The sequence below is a fragment of the Caloenas nicobarica genome, chromosome 18 (genome assembly GCF_036013445.1).
Source record: "Caloenas nicobarica isolate bCalNic1 chromosome 18, bCalNic1.hap1, whole genome shotgun sequence".
Lineage (NCBI taxonomy): Eukaryota > Metazoa > Chordata > Aves > Columbiformes > Columbidae > Caloenas > Caloenas nicobarica.
This window is the reverse complement of record NC_088262.1, coordinates 7682898-7705230: the sequence shown is the minus strand read 5'-3', so window position 1 is coordinate 7705230 and position 22333 is coordinate 7682898. Positions and strand designations below refer to the sequence as shown.

Below are 22333 nucleotides of genomic sequence, written 5' to 3'. Positions count from 1 at the left end.
TGAAGTGCCGGTTTTGTACTTTTGGATGTCCTTTCATGTGAATATTGTATCTGAACAGAATCTATGTCATCTTCCTCAGATTGCAGGAGTGGATTATGTCTATTTTATCCAGAAGAATTCTTTGAACAGACGAGAAAGGACATTGCACATAGAAGCCTACAATGAAACCTTCTCTAATAGAGTCATTATTAACGAACACTGCTCTTACACAGTGAGTAACAGGCTCTCCATGATGCTACAGATGGAGCTAAGTCAGTGTTTAGATTTCAGGACTCGTAAACAGAAGTTGGGTTGTTCTTGACTTTTGCTTTCCAAGAAAAAATAACCAACACACCACTGTGAGTGATAATTGTTGTTAGTGTTAAATGTAACACGCTTGTGTGAAGAACAGAAACAAGTTTGGCACCCTCTTGCTTGAGTATCTTCCCTGAGAGCAGAACACAACATAATCTGCTGTGTTTGACAGCTCTGTTCAGGCAAATCTGTGGTCTGTAATAGTGTGGGACTCAGCAGGGCTGATGATAACCTGACAGAACTGTTAAAGCAAAGTTCAGCGCGGCTTATTTGCCTTCTGCTGAGCTTAAACAAACGTTCAAGTCATCTATGTTTTAACCTGATTCTTTCCATCGTTCTTGGTCTTCAGTGCAGACTTTTTTGATACGGAAGAGTCTGGTGCTGCGCTCGCTGCTGTAAGCATGTCGCGCTTTTTTCTGAATGGCGTAGCCAATGCTCCTAGGCTCATACAGCACACGTATATAGCAGTAAAACTTCAAATCAACGTTAAAGGTCAAATCAAAGCTAGCAAATGTAACCCATTTGTTGGTATTGTAGCATTCTTTTTACTGTGGGTGATAAGAGTTTCTGTTGTGTAAATAACCATGGTTAAAAGGTCGCTGGATGTCAAACCCACTTGACACTGTTATCTGATATCTTTTTATTCTTATTTCTGCAATTATTTCCAAGGCACATTTAAAAATACTTTTCCACATGCATTTTTTTTGTAAAAGCTCTGCTTAAACAAGGGAAATGTTATACAGAAAGGTGCATGTGATAAATATGTACAAAACACAACACTTTTTATTGTCCTTGCTCTACTCAATCAAGAAATTAGTAGATAAAAAAACAATTTAAATTCAACAATAAATTGTTTTTAAAAGCTCATTCTTATTGAAGTTATTTTATAATTGAATTTATGAAAAGACAGGAAGATTCTTAAATGTTGGTATTATGATTTATACTTATTTAGGCTGCACAAACTATTCTTGTACCCCACATTCCCTAATGCAGAAGAAGCAAAGTAAGGGAAATTTGTTTTCTGTAGTCGTCTTGTTATGAAGTATTGATGCTGTTCCCAGCCAATTTTAGTATGTTTTGAGGGGGAAGGGAACTTCAAGACCTGAGGGCAGTTGCATGCTCAGAAATCCAGCCTTTTGTGATGTTTGTATAACTACAAATCCAGAGCCCAGCTTAGAATTTCCTGACAGGTCTTTTTCAGCTGAAGAGAGTTCAGAAAACAGCTTTTCCATCAGAGTATCATCGTCAATCATAGAATCATTTAGGTTGGAAAACACTTTTAAGATTGAGTCCAGCCACAAGTAGTAACACCTCTGTTCCAGGATCATCCCTCAGCAAACTAAGATATAAGTTAACAAGAAAACTGAGTGTTCTGCAATAACTTATTCAGCTGTCAACCAAATGCAAAGTTTACACTTCTTTCTGTAGTGTTATCATAGAACACAGTAAAATAGTTTTTAGTCTACAACATACTGAGGTACTTTGTAGGTCATTGAGGGAACAATCTGTTGCAAACAGGTCTAGACTGCAGTGCCTGGAAATGCTTACGCTGTACTTGCTGCAGCCCTCAGGCTACCTGGCCATGGGCTGCTAGTCTAACCTGCAGCAGCAGAAAGTTCACTGTGGAGTATTTTCCCCCGTTCCACAGATACGCTACAGTCACAGCCAGTATCTAGAATGAGATAGTGTTAATTGTACAAATGTGCTAGTCCTCTGGCTCTTGGCTGGTGCGCTAGTATTTCCCCACCCTTCCTTTTCTTGTTAAGAAAAAAATGTGCTGTGCTGGCCATGGGGCTTCTCAGCTTTTTGTTATTTAGTGCTACCTTTTCTGAACTATGTTTTGCAAATGCAGCAAAAGACTGCAAATTCCACTTGAATGTTTTTAATTATGTGAACCTGTAAACCAAGAAACAGTCATTTCATATATTGTGAGGAAAAAAATATTAAATGGGTAACTAAGCTGTCTGACCTCCTTTTAACTAATAGGTTCATCCTGACAATGAAGACTGGACGTGTTTTGAACAGTCAGCAAGTCTGGATATCAAATCTTTTTTTGGTTTTGAAAGCACAGTGGAAAAGATTGCCATGAAGCAGTACACCAGCAATATTAAAAAGGTGAGCTTGCGATCATGAAGGAGGTGCCTGGCTCCAAGTTACCAAAAGACTGTGTGGCTGCTGTTAAGTAACAGGCTGCTGTGCTCCAAAAGCTGGGCTGTTTATCCTTTAGCATGTGTGTGTAGGTCTGTATTTTCAAGCGGAAGCTCTAGAGATGTCTGGCCACTTAATGGATTTTCAGCCCAATCCTTTCTGTGTCTAAATGGGTGGTTTTAGTAGCTAACATAAATTTTCCTTTTTGAAGGGTAAAGAAATAATAGAATACTACCTGAAGCAGCTGGAGGAGGAAGGAATAACTTTTGTTCCTCGTTGGACTCCTCCTGTTGCATGTCGGTTGGAGAGCAGTACATCCCACACAAGACGACCAGTTTCACCTGCTGTTACTATACCAGACTCTGCCACAAAGGAGGGTTTGAGCAATAAGGAGATCCTCAACACCTCGAGCAGCCCCGTGGAACCCACAGCAGGAACACCTGATGGTATGTTGGTCCAACTCAGTTTGGTGGGATTCTTTGTACTGTAGAGGCTCTCAGCACTGCACTGCTTCTTGCAGGCAGCTGAAAATCTTCACGTTGGCTCTTTGTTTGGTAACATGCAATGTTAAAGTGCTGACTTACAAAGCAGTAACATGTGGGATAGCTTGGGATAGCTGTCACAGGCTGATCTTACTAAATGAAGATCAGGTATGGGTGGAAAAGTTCCTCACTTTGCTGTTCATTAGGTTGCAAATGAATGGCTGCCTTCTTGCCCCGAAATTCAGGGATGGGTATAACTGTAGGAATAACGGGGAGAAAAGGGCTGAAGTTTCCCTGGACACAGTCTTCTGTTGTATCTTCCTTCCTCTGTTAATAAAGGAATTTGGGAAAATTCTTGGACTGGGAGGTTTAGGTCAGAGTTTCTCAAAGTATTTCCAGAAGAAGCAAGCCCTGTGGTGCTGTGGATTGATAAATTTGAATATGCTGGCAAAATGCTTTTATAAATATCTGGTTTTACTCCTTTCTTGGTTGCAGAAGGAGAATTAATCTTCCAGATTTACCATTAAGATTACTGTGTATCTCGTCTTGCTCATCTTTGCATTGATTCAAATGAACTTTATTCAATTCTGACTGCACAGAACACAGAGCAGCTTGGTCTGTGCCTCAGATATCATCTTTCAAGATCACTTGCTACTTTGGCTGGGTTGATCCAGGACCACTGTAATCACACGTACTTCTCCTTTTAGACAAGCTGGACGCAGACTACATCAAGCGGTATCTGGGTGACTTGACACCGATGCAGGAAAGCTGCCTCATTCGACTGAGACAGTGGCTTCAGGAGACGCACAAAGGCAAAGTAAGTTGGTCATCCATGATCAAAACCGAAATTAAGTCTGTACAGTGGCAACAGAAGTTAATTGTGACTGTCTGGCTGAGGTACTTAAATGATTAGCGTGACTACCTCTCAGAACGTCAGTAAACCAGCACAGGGGAATAACATCAGTTTTATAAGTCTTCCTGGTTGTATAATAACCTTATTTTTACATTTGTTTGTTTTGGCCAAACATCATATTCTCAAATCTGTGTCCCTAAGCACAGTACTGAAAGGTCAGTTAAATCACTGATAGCAAGGCTGGGGGTTTTCCAGTGGCTTATGATTTACATGTGTGTCTCAGCTTCCTTTAACCTCACAATGAAATACAGTCTGTGTTTTGTCCCTAGATTCGTTTAAATTGGACTGACTTATACAGGTGTAAATGATTACATTAGAGTTCATGACATTTTTATATCCCTTATGTGAAGGTACCTGCAGTACCTGACAGGGCTCATGTTTTTGTTGCAAACAAAGACTGATTTGCTTGAGTAACTGCCAGTGTTACGTACCATCCTCTTGCATTAGTGCAGGGCTGTGTGGTTTTTTACCTTCTGTTGTTTCGGGTTTTTTTTGTTCTTGTTTCAAACCTTGAATACAAAATTGCTTTTGGGTTTTTTTAATAGATCCCAAAGGATGAGCACATTTTAAGATTCCTGCGTGCCCGGGACTTCAACATTGATAAAGCAAGAGAGATCCTTTGCCAGTCGCTGACGTGGCGTAAGCAGCACCAGATAGACTATATTCTAGACACCTGGAACCCTCCTCAAGTACTCCAAGATTACTATGCAGGAGGCTGGCATCACCATGACAAAGGTATGCTCTATAGTGTCGATATTGAACAACCTTTTTATGTTCTGATTTAAAGGTGATAGTTGTCCATCTGTTAACAAGAGAAGACTGGAAAGATGGTTAGAACTTCTCAGCTGTTGTGTACTAAATGCATTTAAATTGATGTTGCCAGCTGCTTAGTCGGTGGAGGTGCACTCTTAGGTCCTAATCTTTCTGACTTATGCAGACATATTTAACTGTCTAGAGAGCTCTGCTTTGTCAGTAGTTTAAAAAAAAGTTATTAATTGCACTTCTGTAGTGCTGTGAGATGCTTAGAAGGGTGTATGCAAATGCTGAGTATTCTCTTTCAGTGATTAAAATATGTTTGTAAATAAGTATATCTTTCTAATCAACTTATTTCTGATGTTGTAAAAGTCTGCTGATGGCATAAATGAATACTTATTTGGCATTACAATTAGCTTAATGATGAGAAGTGGGAAGTTGCAAAAACATCGGATAGAGCAGGTTTATTTAAGAAGGGAGGAAGCTTTGGCTGAATTCTCTTTGGGTGACGAGCCGTGGCCAGGTCTTTACAACACAGACGACTATGCCTGACACGCTCCCTATCTCTCCACTCGCTTTATCGTGCACTGATCTTGTTGCTAATACATCCATAGAAATGAAATGTTTTGGAATTTGTTGCTTGAGGCAAGCTGGTCTCTTTAGATAAGGAAATGATCTCTTACTGTGAGCTCTCTGTGTTCTGATTTAGTTTTTTCCCAGCTAGGCACCATTGTTTCTGCTGGCTTTTCCTGTTCCATGAAGCAGGATGGGATGCCGTCAGCATCCAGGAGACAGGGAGGGCACAGCAGCAGTTTAATCACTGTGAAGCTGAAGAGCTCAAATGGCTCTCCCCTGCAGTTTTGGGTTTGACAGACCTCAAACCGAGAAAATGGAAAATGAGTATATGCTTGTAAAGATTGTAGGGAAACAGACCTGTGGATAAGTTCTCTCTTTCTCTCAGTTCCTTGTCCTTGCTTTGCAAAGCCTTCCTCTGTCAATAGCACAGAACTGGCTCCTGCCAGTGAGTAGGAAGGTACAGAATGCAGCAAAGGGTGGTTTAATGTTTTTCTGAGAAGTTCTTCAGTCTTGTGGTGAACTTTATGCCCTCCTCCCTTCCCCTCCAGCTCCTTTGATCTCTTCGGCAGCGTGCCCACAAGTACAGCGTGGGTTTGTCAATAATGGAAAGAGAATTTCAAAACTAAGCACTTGTCTATAATTTAAAACTTTACGGTGGTATGTTCTTTTTTTAAACCCTCTTTTCTAGTATTGCTTCTTTCTTTCTACATATGCTCAGTGTGCCAGACTTCAGCTAGCTGAATTCTGTATAGCTTTTAGCTCTAAAGCAAAGGCAGGAATCATGAAGCATGCTGTCTAGAATGAGCTATTAGTGTAAAAGAATAAAAGTTATTATTTTGCCTTGCAATTAGCACAGTTTTCTGTACATCTGAGTGGCTTTTATTTTGACAGGAATGCTTCAATCAAATAGTTTTTTAAATCACAAAGCTCTAATGGAACCTAAAATACACAGTGATAATACAGCACTGTGAGTTGAGACTTTCCTTCATGTGTCATTTGGGTGGACCAGGGTTAGTAATCTAGTAGTTTGGGTTTGGATGCATCTGTGAGGGAGGGAGACTTGCTATGAAGCTTAATAGCACTTTTTGTTTAGTGTTTAGTTCAAAAGCTAAAGTACATTCCAAGATAAGTGTGTGCTGCTGTTAAAATAACATTTTCTTCTAGACCATCTGATAAAATACAAAATACTGTGAACTTTCATGGGAGTAGTGTCTTTGTCAAATAAATAACTTGCCTTGACTCTGCCATTTTGGTTGGGGTTTGTTTGGTTGGTTGTGGATTTTGTTGTTGTTTTGGGTGTGGGGTTTTTTTTGTTGTTGTTCGTTGGTTGGTTGTTTTTAATAGCATATCTTGACAGTTTCTTTCCTTGTTTCCTAAAAGACTTAATGATAATTTGATACCTCTCTTTGCATTTGTTGAGGGGTAGTGAAGCTAAACAGACAACAGGACTTCAGGGAGATTTTTATGTAGAAAGCTCTTTTTAATTTTGTGTCCTAGCATATTCAGTTTTCTGAGTTGGTGACTATTTACCATGTGTACTAGAATACATGGAGCAAAGCTTAAAAAATGCATGACAGCTTTGGGAGGAGGATGGAAGCTGTTTCAGACAGCCAGCTCCTGCTGTGATGAGCCAGAAACGCGAGCTTCGATTCTCAAATCCAGCCAATGCACTTGTTAAGCTTCACACCTTTGTACCCTGGACAGCATCAGGATGCCCCAGTCCACAAGTTGACCGTGAAAAGGCTTTGAGTGCAGAGGATCTGTGCAGAGCTGCTCTCTAGAACAGCTTCTGTTCTCGCCAGGCTTGCAGAAGCGAGGCTGTGTGCCAGTTCTGCATAACGGGTAATGACAGAGCTGGAAGGTGTGACTTCAGCAAATACTGCAGAATGCAAGGCTCTGGGTTAACATTTTGTTTCATTAATTCCCAGAACTCGGTGCAGCTACTTTTTCAAAAAGGTAAGCTGTCCAGGGCAGTGTTGTGTCATGTGTGGCGGAAGCCTCACAGCCTTCACTGCGGCTCTTCAGTTGCAATAATGGACTAAAGTTTTAAAGTATCTCAGCTGTTGTGGACCCTGATAACAGTCCTGTCTCTTTAATTGTGCTTACCAGGATCTGGTAAGTAGGAGTGCACTCGTTGAAGTCCTTTGGACTTTCCTTGCAGATAGTGGAGCTATTTTTGTATCAAGACATCTTCATGAAATGTTGCAGTTCATTTACAGGCAATCCTTTAGTGTAGCTGGACAGGGTAAAGTTTTATATTGCCATCTGCTCCAGGTTCTCCCTCTTCCAACTGTACAACAAAGTTTGAACTAGCTGGCTTCTTTCCACTTGGATTTTTAGCATAAAAATTGCTCGCTCAAAGAGTCTGCTGCTGTAAAAATAAGGATTATGCTGATATATTTGTTCTCGTTATTCAGATGGTCGCCCGCTGTATGTGCTGAGATTGGGACAGATGGATACTAAAGGCTTAGTGCGAGCTCTTGGGGAAGAGGCTTTGCTTCGATATGTAAGTATTTTTGAAGCCAGCAAGTTGCTAACAATGTGATATTTTCATTTAGAAATTTCCTTCTCTGCCAGAACATTCATCAAACTGGGTATTTTGATGTACTCTCTGGCGTCTGTTTTTGGTTTGAGTACATCTGAAAGCTCCTGGTAGCTGGTCTTCTGCGTTCTTTCCAACTGCAAACTGATGACGGAAAGGCGTAGTTCTTGGCAGCTCCTGTAGTTATTTGTTAGCGTTTTCACAGGTTCTTCTGCAGTTTGTGCAGTGCTTCAAGTCTCTGCATTTGTACAGAAGAGAAAATGCCATGCTCATATTTTGTCAAGCCTGTATTCCAAGGATGCGAATAATTTATTTTTAAAGAAAAAGTACTTGCTTGTAATTTTGCCTTCTCTAAAGGCATCACTCAGACTGTGTTATTGTGGACCTGCTCAGTTTCCAAGCAGAAAGCTGGCAGAATTCCAGGTTTGCAATAATTTTTTTTTTCATTCCTAGTATTGACAGTCATGGCCATAGTAACCACTAGAAGCAGGGTCTGGATTTTACTTTTTTTCTTCCAGTGGCATTTCCAGCCACATACTAAATTTGTTTGTTTGCCCTAGTTCTGTTTCGAGGTTACTTAAAAAGGGACTTTAATTTCTAAGTAAATAGGAAATCAATGCTTTAAAGGGACAGAACTAGAAGTGTAGGGAGACTTCTTGACTATGTCACTCCTGCGTCTTAGTTTTCTAGAGAATCCTGTTTACATTTTACTGCTTTTATGGAAAGACATGTTTATTTTTCAACAAGATCAACCAATAGGGTAAATGTAGTGACTTCTAGTTCATTCTTTGGGGGAAAAAAAAGTTTATGCTGGTTTGAGCTTGTAGTTTTAATTAGTCTTTGGATATAAACTTTTCATTTTAATTTATCCCGTCTACTGAATTTAAGACTGTCTTCTCTAAACAACATGTTTTCTTGTACAGGTTCTTTCAATAAATGAAGAGGGACTGAGGCGATGTGAGGAGAATACAAAAGTATTTGGCAGGCCAATAAGGTAAAATGCAAGAAGCAGATCAGCTCTTTTGGAATTACCTGATGTCATGGTGTGTGTGGGGGAACAATGTGGTGCTGCTGAGCAAAGTTTATTAAATGGAACAAGTGCAGGGTAGAGTGTGTGTCGCACACACATACAAGCACAGTTCCGGTTAACTGAGAACCTCCCCAGTTCCCTCTAGAGTGAATCTGCATGGTCAGGCCTGAAGGAAGCACCACACCTGCTCCAGCAATCTCATGGTTCTACTTGGCTGTTAAGCTTCTACTCTCTTTTACTGTTGGATGTCTGAAAGCAATGCAGCCGAACTCCCGTTTCTGCTTCTGGGGGATTTTACAGCCAGATGTTGGTACAGGCTGCCAAAAAAGACCATGGTAATATCACAGATAACCTTTCCAGTAGTTTTAGGAATTGTTTTCATGTCACTTGTTTGTCCACAGTCCATACCAAGGCTCGTTACACTCAGTTCTTGTTTGCTTTCTCTATTTATTACATGTGGTTACTCAGCTCTTGATCCAAGATAAGGTCATGAGGCTCCTGATAAATCCGAGATCTAGTTTTCCAAGTTCTAGCATGAATTCTTGTGAACTTCAGTCAGAAATGGCTTGCTAGCCAATCTTTCATTCATTGTAGGGGTCACTTAGGAAAGTGTTAACTGCAAAATGGATTTAAGGGTGTGGAATGAATGCAGGACTGGCCCTGAAAAGAAACAGTGTTTCTTGGACTCTCTTCAATTTCCCACTCCTTCCCTTAATCTGTAAAGGTTCAGGGCTGCCTGGTATGTCTGCTTATCTTCTCCTTGTTAAAGAACTTGCTGTCCTAGCTCGCAGTGGGAGGTCAAATCCAAGAGATGGGTTTCATCTGTGTAACTGTGAAATTGTGCTGCCTATGGATCCTCGTTTGTAGAAGTAATTCTAAGGGACTACATATTATACATTTAAAGTGAAACAAAGAAGTGTTTGCTGTTTCATAGAAGCCTTATGCATAATTGAATGGATGCTAGCTGGTGCAGCACAGCTGTAAATCTTGAATTCATGCCCAAGGCAAGACCTGAACTTGGAAAGTAACCAAAGCATATCCTGAAGCTCAGTATTTAGTATTAAGAACATATTGCTTCCTATAGAAAAATCTTCCCTCCCTGAGATCTGACAACACAATTAGCTTTGATGTGTAATGGCACTGTTATTGTACTGTGTTAGTAGGAAATATGCACCGTGAGCATTAAATTGTTTCATAGAAGCAGTGTGGCCACTTAATTGGTTTCCCAGTAACAGCAGTGGTTTAACATTTGGGCTGGCTGTTGACAGGATCTTTTTTGGCTTCATATTAACCTTCACCTGGAGTCTGAAATGTCTGTGGGGAGATATGTGTGATGTGCAGCATGATCCTTGCACGTACTCTAATCGTGCTTGGAATGCTCTGAGGCATTTCCGTTCTAAGGACCTTGAACTCCAGCATCTGCGGGTGCAAAGCAAGGAGGTAAAATAGAAGAAAACAAAACATGAGTAGGGTCTGCACATTTCAGTACATTGCACACTTGCATGAGAAAGGAGAATTTTGATGCCACTGAGATTCTTCTTTTTGTTTTTCCCGAATTCAGCTCTTGGACCTGTCTAGTAGATCTAGAAGGCTTGAACATGCGGCACTTATGGAGACCTGGTGTCAAAGCATTGCTAAGAATCATTGAGGTGGTTGAAGCTAATTACCCTGAGACTTTGGGTCGTCTTCTTATCCTCAGAGCACCTCGAGTATTCCCAGTTCTTTGGACGCTGGTATGTTTTTAATTCAAGGTATTCCTTGAATCTGTCAGTACACTGCTGCACACTTGTAGTTCATACAAGCACTTTAGAAATCAGGTTTTATAAGCAGGAAATGTTACCATTTGGAAACATCTCTTTTATAGGATTCCTAGAATGGTATAAAAAATGCTACCTAAGAACCTGCTTACAGAGTTGGTTAATTTAGCTTCTTTGCATAACAAGGGTGGTAAAACTAATACAATCAAACTGATTCCTTCAAAATTAACTCAAGAAAAATGCAGGAGTCTGATCTATTCTGTTTTTCTCTGTTTGTAGGTTAGTCCATTCATTGATGACAACACTAGAAAGAAATTCCTTATTTATGCAGGAAACGACTACCAGGGTCCTGGGGGACTGCTGGATTACATCGATAGAGAAATTATCCCGGACTTTCTTGGTGGAGAGTGCATGGTATGAATATAAACTAGTGCATGTAGCAATTTGTGGGTTTTTTTTTAATTTCCCCACTCCTCTGAACAAAGAATCCGACAAGAACAGAATGATTCTGGTGTAGTTTGGGGTGGGGGGAGACTGTGGTGATTCTAGGCTTAGTGTTTTCTTCTGGATCCACTTTAAAAAAAGAAGTACAATATTTCTTTACAATGAGTATCAAATAACTTATTAAAGTAGCCAGGCACAGCTAAAAGCCATAGCCTCTGTTACCTGTCAAGTTCAAGCAGACATGTTAGCACAGCACTGAGCAAGAGCTGTCACCGTCAGCTGATCAGAAGAGTCTGTGTCACCTGAAGAGCTTGCTGATACCACAGGGAGCCCTAGGAAATATGTGGCACATCTGCTAGCAGGGCTTAACAAACAGCCAGGTCTCCTAATGCAATATGCGCCTTCACCACACCAAACCAAAAAAATGGTTCTACTGTGATTTCTCACTCCCTTGTGTGCCTTAATAGCTGCTTTCTGCCTAGACTGTGGGTGTCAATCAAATCTGTCATTTTAACATCCCAAGGATACTGTAAGGTTTGTTTTCTGATAACACAAGCTCATTGGTGTGACTGAGATGTAGGAGTGCAGCTCAGGCATTTTCTGGAGCCTTCATCACAGTAACAATTAGATGATATTTTTTTTTCCCTGAACTTGGCTGTGTTAAAATATAATTTCAGGCTTGCTTTTTAAGCCCCTGTACACTTTCTAGATTAATTTCTGTACTGTTCTTGAAAATTTGTCTGGCTCTGTTCAAATCTCAAATTATAATGAAATACCGTTAGATGTGTTGGAGTGGAGCATGTGTTTGTCTTCAGTGGCTGCTTTTTGCTGCAGCAGTAGCTTTCAGTGGAGAGAGTTTGTGCTATCAAATTTGGAGCTTGAGAAGCTGGCAAAATCCACTGCCTAAGTAAGCAAAAGTAAATGTTACCAGAAAGCAAATTGCTATGATACTTCCTGCTGGTCACAGATGGGAATAGAGTCTCTTTCTTCTTTACTTTTAAAAATGACTTCTCAAAGATCCTTTCAATTCTCTGTTGTAATTCAGTTATTGAACACTTCCACTGCCCCAGACACTTCTATGGAACATATTCCTGATTGGATAGTTCTCTAACTTGATTACTGGAGACTTCTTAAAAAAAAAGGTTGCTTCGGGAAGTTGTATAATCAGTTCCATTACTGAGCTGTCAAGACAGTCGTAATTTCAAAACGGTCACCTTCCTGACTGCAAGATCCTTTTACCTGTCTGGAAATGTACTGTATCTGCCCACCATCCTTCATCCTTAAATTTAGGTACCGCATTTTTTTCAGGTCTCCGTAGGCTACAGTTTTTAGACTAAGTCGCTACTGCCACTTTGCTCAGGATTCTTAAGTGGCTCACACCTTTCTTCAGTACAAGGCAGTATAAGTGATAACGACAGCGTTTGCACAGTTATTTTCTGTGGTGGTGGCTATTGTGTATATACAAATCTATTCCTCTGGAGTCTAGTTCTGCAAACTGTCCTAAACTTATGTATGTGTGAGGTTTTGTTTCTGAAGCTAGCAGTCAGAGTGCATGACGGAGTGTGGATGTATGGAGGGGATCGCTTTTAACAGTTCTTTATGCTTTTAGTGTGAAGTACCAGAGGGTGGGCTGGTTCCCAAGTCCCTTTACCGGACAGCAGAAGAGTTAGAAAATGAAGACATAAAGCTTTGGACTGAAACAATCTACCAGTCTGCAAGTGTCTTCAAAGGAGCTCCACATGAGGTACGGTTGCAGCCCACGCTGCTTTTCTTTCATCTCAACCCTCTGCTCTGGACTCTGTCTCTTGGACTGAAAATGGTTTAGAACTTGATTATTTAGTTGCCTTGCTTCTAGCTTGTTCTTCTGGAGTTTTGGTGTATAATGATGCTTTAGTATCTGAAGTTGGTGACTATTCCTGGTATCACTTGGTTGCCATTTAGAAAATATCATTGTTTTTCGTTTTATTCAAAGCAGTGTCCTTCTAAGCAAAGACAAATTATATTCTCAGAAGCTACTTGAGAGCTTCTGAAAGTCATGCGTCAAAATAAGGATACTCTATCAGAAGAGAAGTTGTATCTACACTGTCTTTTCTATAGTCTAAGTTAAGCCCAGCAACAAGAGCTCTGCTCTTTGTCGTCTTTTCTAGCAGGAGTTTGCTGAGCAAATTGCCATTGTCTAATAATGACTTTTCTGTTTCAGGTTCTCATTCAGATTGTGGATGCCTCATCTGTGATCACATGGGATTTTGATGTGTGCAAGGGCGACATTGTTTTTAACATCTTTCATTCCAAAAGAGCCCCACAGCCTCCTAAAAAGGACTCTCTGGGAGCTCACAGTATTACATCTCCTGGTGGGAACAACGTCCAGTTGATAGACAAAGTCTGGCAGCTGGGCCGTGATTACAGTATGGTGGAATCTCCCCTTATCTGCAAAGAAGGGGAGAGTGTGCAGGTAAGAGAGTTGAAGCCTCCTGTGGGAGCAGATGGAAGCTCGCTCCAAAACAAGATGTTCTAATTCACAATCGTTATTGATAACTGAGTGGTGATTCAGCTCCAGACTGTCTGCTCACTTCTGGCCGACATTTCAGCTTATGTCCCTCACTGCATGCTGCGGGGAACGGGGATTGTATTTACGTGAGATCTGCTGCGAGGGGAGGTTGCATCGGTCCAGTATTGGTCGGCAAGGAATATAGGAAAGCTACCTAGAAAGTAGTGCACATCCAGAAAGTATCAATGCGTGCTTCATGCTGTAATTTGGACCATTATTTTCTGAAGTATACAGTCTGTGAAGAATATTGTAGTGTCTTATCTCGGTAATGAGAGTCTGGAAATGAAGACTGAGTTTGCGTGTGTTTGTCCCTCTAACAGGCAGCATAAGGAGCTCCCTACGGCCAAGGTTCCTGAAGGTTTTTTTTTTCACATTTGCAACCTGTCCTTTAATTACCAAGTTTGAGAATACATGCAGCATGTTTACAGTTGCACTCTGCCACTGCTATTCCTTTTGACTTGAAATGAGAGTTGAGCAGCCTTTGAAAAAGGAGCCCCTTAAGTCATCTAATTGGAAGTGTTGAACTGGAAATTGGACAGTGACTGCTTGAACTGCATTTTCTATGAGTCAGGAGCTTTGCCTGCTTTTCTCAGAGTCTCAAAGGACAGCCATTAATAAAAATTAATGGAAAAATTGATGTTGTTTTAGACAACATCTTTGTCCTTTCACTGTATCTAAATCCTAAGCCTTTGACACTGACAAAAAGCAGGAGGAACCGCTGGCATTCTGTCATAACTTTTATAAGCATGCTGTGTGGGGAAAGCTGACCGGCATTGCTGGTTGGCTGAGGAGCTGAAATATCAGCATTGGGGAAAAAGTGCTGAGCATGTAGGCAGTTTTTCTAAGCTTGGAAAAAAAAATTTTGAGCCTACAAATCTTTGTGTTCCCAAAGTTAATTTTCAATTTTTGCTGCGGCTGCTTCCAGGGATCGCATGTGACCAGGTGGCCTGGCTTCTATATTCTCCAGTGGAAATTTCATAGCATGCCTGCCTGTGCTACAACCAACCTGCCTCGTGTGGATGATGTTCTAGCATCTCTACAGGTCTCCTCTCACAAATGTAAAGTCATGTACTATACAGAAGTAATAGGATCTGAAGATTTCAGGTATGTCTGGCCAAGGTTCATGAAGGTCAGCGGATGTCAAACCCTTCTGATACTTAGATGATCAAGCCAGTGTCAAGTTCACTTAAATACAAATAAGTTGTGAGGACTTGTCTCCTTTTAGGCCTCAAAAAAAAAAAAAAAATTCAACCAGTACTGGCACTGGGAGCAACTAATGTGTAAAGGGGGTTAATTAGTTATCTCATTGTAATCATCACTGGTCACTTTGCTCTGCTTTGAAAGTGTGTAAGTTGTTGGAGTTGGCAGGTTGTCATGTAGATGTGGGTGCAACTCAGAATGTAATCGAGTCAGTTCAGTTGCCAGTCAGTTCAGTTGCCTGTCAGTTGATGCGCTTGACTGAAACCAGTTCTCAGCCTCTTTGAACAGCAGCTGGTTTTTGCAAGGTGTTCGCTGTCCCCATGTGGTGAGGCAGAGAAGCTTTTGAGTATCTTCACCAAAACAGTTACTTGGTTTTTTTTTATTCAGTGTGCAAACAAATACAATATCAATACACAGCAGAAATCAAAACCTTTGTATTTTCTGAAGCTTAAAACTGCTTTATTTTATGTTGCAGGGGATCTATGACCAGCCTTGAATCGAGCCACAGTGGATTCTCCCAGCTCAGTGCTGCCACCACCTCTTCTAGCCAGTCCCATTCCAGCTCCATGATTTCCAGGTAGTGCCACAACAGATGAAAAGCAAATGGATGAGATGGCTGGACCCTCGCCTGTGGCAGCTGACTGCAATACAGCGTATTCAACTGGCAATTGCGCAAAAAATCCCCACCCCACAAAAGCCTCTTATATATAGTAAAGTAGCTGTTTGAATTTTAAACTTAGTGGTTTTGGTCCTTGTTAGATCCAACAGCTTGTCTCTTAAATTTAACCCTTTTTCCTAACTCAGCCATAAGTATTTTTGCAAGTGTGCTTGCACAAATCCTAACTCCGAACACAAGGGCTCTCAAGAAAGGAAAAATAACCAGTGTATCGGTTAAGAATTTTTTTTAACTGTGTAAATGTTTAAAAGCAAAAAAGAGAAAAACCCTACCAAAAATGCTCCATAGTGCATTAGAAATCAACTGCGAGTCTCCTATCAGGACATTCCTTGCCATCTTAGGAACTCCCCTGTGATCTTCCAGTGCTGCAAACCCTTTGCCACCCAGTGATGTCCGAGACAAAAGCAGTTGCCAGCTACTTGACTTTGTGAGTCCATATTTTTCAAAGCACGCCCAGAGAGCTGTGGCCAGGCTGTAAACACTAATACCTTTTTATGAGCACATTTTTGGGGAATTTGAGCTCGGGGTCTCGATGGGTTAAAGCAATTTTTTCTTTCCTTGGGTGTGCGCTTGAAGCTCTGTGGAGAGAGGCAGAGAGCAGGCTCTCCCTCACTGCGTCATGCTGGGCTGATCCAGAATTGATCTGAGGATTTGTTCCCAGCTCAGAGCTGGAGCTTCACTCCACTTCCTTAGGCCACTCCACGTGAATTGATTTTACTGACACACTGTTCTTATCAGGAATTTATACAGAGCTAAAGCTTGCTTCTTAAATCAGCCTAAAGGAGGTATGGCTTACATCCTTCCTGTGCTTTTCAGTCCCTCTTGCCTCCTGTCCTTCCCTGTGTGTGTCAGAAATCGAGCACTTTATTCTGAGCAGCAGCAGCTTTAGTGCAGGCAGGGAGCACAGGGATCTTTGCTCCGAGTGATACAGTAGAGGATGCTCTAAGCGGTGCCTGCTCGACCGTTTTCACTGTTGCTACTGCCAGTGGTGAATTGCCATTTTGGATTTTGTCCCTATTCTACCCAGCCCCAAGCAATCCTGCTTGAACTCTTTATTAAAATCTGTTCAGGTATTCTTCCACTTGGAGCCCTGTCTCCCACATGCAAAAGGCACAAAAGACTAAAGTGCTGAGCAAAGGGCTGTCAGCAGGCAATGACAGACCCAGCAGTGGAACAGGGAACATTTCAATCTGAAATGCAGCAGGATTTGCATAGTTAGACCCTGCTTGGTCTGTCCTTGCCCTCTTAGAGCTCAGCTGTCCATCTGGGCACAAGGAGCTACTGCGCTGGCTGCAGTCCTGCTGGAGAGCCTGGCAGGCTCTGTGATGTTTTGGGGAGGCAGCACTGGTGTGGGGAAGCAGCGAGGAGCTCGCGGAGGTCTTGCACTTCCAAAGCAGAACTCACTTAAGATACTGGGTGCCCTGCCTGAGGAAAGCTGGTTCTGAACTCAGCGTAAATCTGTTTTTGTGACTGCAGAGTTTGAGAGGCAGGTGGTACTAACCTCGAACTAGGAGCATCTCCTCCTGTGGACTAGTTCTGGCTGTGGAATGCGGCAGACAGAGCTGACAAATAAGTATTTTAGTAACATATTGAGAGACCAGTCTCCTTAAACTGAACCAAACAGGTCCATTTTGGTTTTTTTGGGCTTGGAAACTGAGGATGGAAACTAGAGTGTCACTTAGGCTGCCGAAGCGTGCTGTTGTGCGAGTCAGGCCACCGCTCTGGTGTCATGCAGCTCCCCCACCCACTGCCTGCTCGTATGAGCTGTCTGCCCGGGAGGAACCCGGCCTGCTGAGAGGTGGTTTGATTCTTGACGTGCAGGAACCAGTGTTCCCAGTGCACCAGGAGGCACGGGGAGCTTTGCAAATGCTCCTTTCCATTTACCAGGCTGTAAGGGTTGAAGATGGTCCCCTTTCTTTCTCTCTCTCTCTTTCTCTCAGATGGCGGTTTTGCTGACAACTGTAAAGAAACTGCTTCATTCGACACTCCACATCTGTCCAGAGGTGTCTGGCTTTGTAGACCTTTTTGAGTTGCAGTCACTTTGCAAGTCCGAAGATCTATATTTTGGTTTTTTTTTTCACTTGAGCTGGCTCAAAAGTGGCACTTTGGGTTTTTCCTGCTGTTAATCTTAACACATCTTTTAGAGCTCAAAGCACATGACAGCACAAACAGCTGGGGAGATAAAATTCCAGAAACACAATACTTAATCCTCCTCTAAGCAAAGTGCTGTGGCAATATGACTTGATCACTGCAGTCTGACTAATTAGTTTCCCATACCCTGCTCTTTCTTTGTGTGATATTATTGCTCTTCTTCCTTCTCTCAGCCAATGACTCTTCTGTTGGCTTTTTTCCTGTTATCAGTGTCCTCCTGCACTTTCCTGTCAGTACTCATGAACCGCATATCAAATTCTGTAAATGTTTTGTATACATAATACCTCATTCTTGGTAAGAAAATACAGATAGTCTTTAAAAGATTTTTTTATCGTTATCAATAAATGTGAACTGTTTGGAAAAAAAAAAAAGGGTCAGCCTCTTTATTTCACTCATCTAGTGTGAAGCTTCCAGGTTATTTGATGTGCTAAATTCCAGTCTGCCGGAGTTGCTCTGGGGCGATGTTGTTATGGGGGATGCAGAAGGTCCTTCAGTTCTCGCCCTCGTGGAGAAGATTCGGCAAAGCAGAGTCTGTTGTGGGGAGCGGCAGCCTGAGCAGGTACAAGGGATGAGGAACATGGTTTGAGAAGGAAAGGCCACGCTGAGCACTTCCTTGTCACGTAACAAAATCCTGTCGTCCCCACAGTACGTATACACAGGGTTTTTCACTAGTCTGTGACCACACAAAAGGAAAAAAGTACTGTGCTGAGAAAGCCTGCAGGTAGCCCTAAAAAGAAAATAGTTGCTTTTGTGGATTTTATGGTGACTTTATACTTTTTAATCACAGTTTGAGAGGGAGCTTCAGCCTCAGCAGTTCAGCTGCCTGCAGCAGCATCCCTCGTGGCGTGTATTATGTGTGTTATCTAAAAGGCTTGTGCTGGCAAGCAGAGCACAGCAGGGGAGTAGAGAAATGTTTCTCTCTTGCCCCTGTGCAGGCTGAATTGTGCCTGGCCACCTGAACTAGCAAGTGCAAGCACTGGTTTCTTTTTCCACCAGCTTGCTTCTTTTCACCCAGTGGCCCTGCCGTGGGCTTTCTGGTGGAATAAAGGCTGAGCAAGTGTTGTCCTGGGAACACCTGAGGGGTCTTAGTGCAGGCACAGCTGCCTGAGCAATAAAACTGTGCCTAAATCCTGGTCTTTCCAGTCACCCCTTGGTGTGGTGCTTGGCAGGAGCTGCTCTGTTCCCTGGGGAGCAGTGTGGACTTGGGGGGAGGATGTTGAGCTGTGTGACTCTCGTTTAGTTTGGTGGATGCAGCCGCAGTTGCAGGTTTTTAAACTGAAACCGAACAATAAAAAGGTACAATAACTTTCCCTCATTCAAGAATACGAGAGCCCTGTGGGGTGGAGGAGGAGGAGGTGGGAGCCTCAGCTGCCCCCCTCACCGATACCTTCTTGGGTGGGAGGCTGAGACAGTTACTTTTGGGGAATTAATATTTTTGTAGTAGTAGTAGTAGCAGTAGTGCACAAAGCTTTAGGTATTTTTAAAATGGTTTTTCTAACCCCTGCAGTTAGAGCAGTGGCTGAAACATCCATCTATGGTTGATCTTCTCGATTTTATCCAAGCTGTAAAGTTTCTAAAATGAGACTCTTTTAGCTATGGTTGTGGAAGTCTGTCAGCAAGACCAGATGGCTGCCTGACCTACTTCACATTTTCACATGTGGCCAATGTTTTTATGCCAGCACATAATTATAATGCACTGGTGTAAGCTGCCACAGACGTTACTAAATACAAAAGCCCTTGAAAAGACGCTGTACAAGGAGGTGGCTTTGGCTGCTGGGCCGTGCCCAGGGCAGCAGAGGGAAAGCTGTGTTCCCCGGCCGGTGCTCCTCGTTTGAAATAGCAATTAAAACCGAGAGCCTCAGGCCTTCTTTGAGCCAAGCAGGTGACAATGGCTTGGGACATTGCTGCGCAGTGCCCATGTCCCATCAGGACCTGACCCACAGCCTCCCGTCCCACGCTGACCCCTCTGACCCCCGCACTGGGGTCACCGGTCCCTGCGGCTGCCAGCCCTGGGCTGAGCAGGGTGAGAGTGGCTGAGCCGGGCTCTGCTGTGCCCAGGGGGGATGCTGAGCTGGCGCTGAGGGACCCCAGCTTTACGGGCAGCCTCTGTACCCCCAAACACCCCCTTAGTGCCGCGGGGCGTCACCAGAGGGTTAAAGCACAAACCCCACCAGCCTGAGCCCATGTACAGGGGCACAGACCCACGAGTGGGGCAGCGGGGAGAGGGCACCGAAATTGGGGTGGCTGCAGCACGGCACTGGCAGAAACCCCACTAGATGGTGCCAGCAGCCCAGGCACGGCTGCATCTGTCCCTGTCCCCTCCGGGCTCTGCTGCCCCACCAGCACAAGGCACTGGTCCCTACTGGGAGCTGAAAACAGGGCATCCCCCGTGCCACCCCCTCAGCAAAGGGAAAGCTTTTTGCAAGGGAGCAGCTGCCTCTCTGGCCGCAGGCTGGGGTCTTCACCCAGATCTTCACCCTGTGCTCTGTGTCCTGTCCAAGCCCCAAACCGCCTGGCCTGTGATGAAAGGATGCTCGGCTGTCCCTCAGCCTGTCTTTTGTTTTGCTCTCCTGCTACTAGGGATCTTCCAAAACAGCCATTATTTCACAAGAGTACTGAGAAAGTTAATCAACGTTGGAGAAAACCCTTGAGGAGCTCGTGGGAGAAATCCTGTAGAAGCGAACAAATATTCTGTTTAATGCTACGGCCTCAGTAAGAATTAGGCCACGAGCTCCAACAAGCTGTAACCAAACATTTAAGTTTAATTATGTGCAAGACTCAACCAGGGAAAGGGAGATGAAAAGAGGAGGAACAGCGCAGAGAACTGAAAATAGAGTATCGTTCCTCACAACAGTATCCTGAACAGACCCCGGGTGGTTATCGGTTATCGACCACACCGTTTTGTCCCATGGCACTGCAGGTGTGAACATCGCTTCGGGTCCCACCCTGGGGCTTTGGGGACACAGGTAGGAGCTGGGCAGGGAACAGGGTCCCTGGCCAGAGCCATCACAGCCCCTCTGCTGTTCTCCAGGGCCACCTGGTCTGTCTCCAGCAGCCGTCCCAAGCTGAAAAGGACAAGAACAAGGTAAATGCATAAAACCCCTTTCTCCGAGTCTGTCTGTGTTTGTGTGCATTCACTCCCGCAAGGTGTGTCCCCCCCAGGTGCTGGCCCCCTGCCCTCCCTCCCAGCGCACCCCTCAACACCTCCTTCGGTTACTTAGCCCCCACCATCCTCCATGGAGCCAGCACCTCCAACAGGCTGGATTCTGCAAGTCGGAATTTGTCACAAATTGGGAAATCCAGGCTTTTGTCCATTCCAGTGGCAAAGAAAGCACAGAAAGAGGTAAAAGCATAAATGAATAAGCATCAGGAAGCCAAGGGTACAACTGCGTTTGGCTAAGGCCGTCGAGGAGCAGGAGATGCCGAAGGCACGTGCATTTTGATAGTCCCTGTAATAACACGACTGTGTGGTCCTTGTCCCTCCTTGGGCTGCCTGCAGGTGTGGGATCTGATCGGGAAATGAGGCACTGGGCAGGAGGTGAGAAAGAGGGGAAAGCCGGGTACCAGGACATTTCCTTTTTTAAGCATTCAAATAAATAACTGTCCACACGTCCTCATCACAGGGCTCACCAGGATCAGCCCTAAAGATCTTAATTAGCACTCTTTCCAATAAATGAATTTCTGTGGTTTATAGCAAGCAAAGCTGTTTAGCAGAGGCCAACCGGCCTGTGCCAATTAATGCTGGTGGTTTGTGCCAGCCAAACCCTATGGCCCTTGGCTGGTGCTACAACTCCTGCATGGTGACGCATGATTATCAGCAGAAAACCAGCCCCCAATCAGGGCCGGGTCCCTGATTATTCCCAGCCCCACGGCAGGACCAGACATCACTGGTACAGGAGGCGGCAGTTTGGATGTGCTCATGTCCACACAAGACCGGGGCGGGTAGCAACCTGTGTCCTGGTTTGAAATGGCTGGATTCAGCCCGAACTTGACCAAAAAGAGCCTCAACCACTCCATCTCTGACCACAGCTCTGCTTGAGCCGCAGAGCCCAGCTGCTGTGGCGGCGGCGAACGTGCGCTACTGTAAATACAGGCGGTTAATTGATTGCTCTTGCTCCAGCGGATTTCCCCGAAATCCCTCATCGGTCGGGGATGGAACTGTTTCATAACAGCTCCCGGAAACCTTCTCCCATTGCGGCTTGTGCCAGCAGAGCATCGCTGGGCTCGCTTGCATCCCCTGCATTGCACACCTGGCACGGGGGGGCCAAGGGCTGCCTGGGGGGCAGGGACCCATGGGGACGAGGTTTCTAGGCTGGGTCTTGGTGGTGCTGCTTGGCCATCAGCACCAGCCCGACCCTGTGCTGCCCACTCTGGGCTCAGCATCCTGCATGGAGCTGACACAGCCGTGGCGGGTGGTCCTGTGGGACCACAGCACCCATTGCCACCCAAACCAGACCCAGAGCAAGCAACCAGAGATATTTTTCTTACCAGACATGGGCCAGTTGGGGAGTGAAAGCTCCTGGGGCAGCTCTGGCCCTGGGGAGGGGCCAGCTGCAGAGGGGGTCTCTGCGGGAGCCCTTCCTCTGCTTTTTTTTTTCCTAACAAACCCCTGTTTTCCCAAGCAAGGGAAGGGCCCCTCGGGCTGTTCCATCAGCCCCTCTGCGGCAGTCTTGCCCAGGAGCTCACGATGCGCATGGTCTCAGCAGATGAACTAGGACACACTTCCATAATAACACTGATGCCCTGAGCCAGCTCTGGGCAGCTGTGACGGTGCGTGTTTATTCATCCTTCACAAGAATTTGACAAGAGAAGAAGCAGG

At 44.0% G+C, this 22333-nt stretch overlaps 1 protein-coding gene across 1 annotated transcript in view; it reads left to right on the top strand.

Annotated features, from left to right (window-relative positions):
- The window catches only part of SEC14L1 (SEC14 like lipid binding 1), a 42478-nt gene extending 24683 nt beyond the window's left edge, over positions 1-17795 (top strand). Inside the window, exons 4-17 of the mRNA XM_065647816.1 lie at positions 80-211; positions 2281-2409; positions 2654-2888; positions 3632-3741; positions 4383-4572; positions 7584-7672; positions 8632-8702; positions 10300-10471; positions 10775-10909; positions 12549-12683; positions 13140-13391; positions 14413-14591; positions 15163-15264; positions 17304-17795. Of these exons, the coding sequence (XP_065503888.1) occupies positions 80-211; positions 2281-2409; positions 2654-2888; positions 3632-3741; positions 4383-4572; positions 7584-7672; positions 8632-8702; positions 10300-10471; positions 10775-10909; positions 12549-12683; positions 13140-13391; positions 14413-14591; positions 15163-15264; positions 17304-17319 (1947 nt within the window). The 3' untranslated portion in view covers positions 17320-17795. The remainder of the gene's footprint in view (positions 1-79; positions 212-2280; positions 2410-2653; positions 2889-3631; positions 3742-4382; positions 4573-7583; positions 7673-8631; positions 8703-10299; positions 10472-10774; positions 10910-12548; positions 12684-13139; positions 13392-14412; positions 14592-15162; positions 15265-17303) is intronic.
- Positions 17796-22333: the final 4538 nt, after the last annotated feature.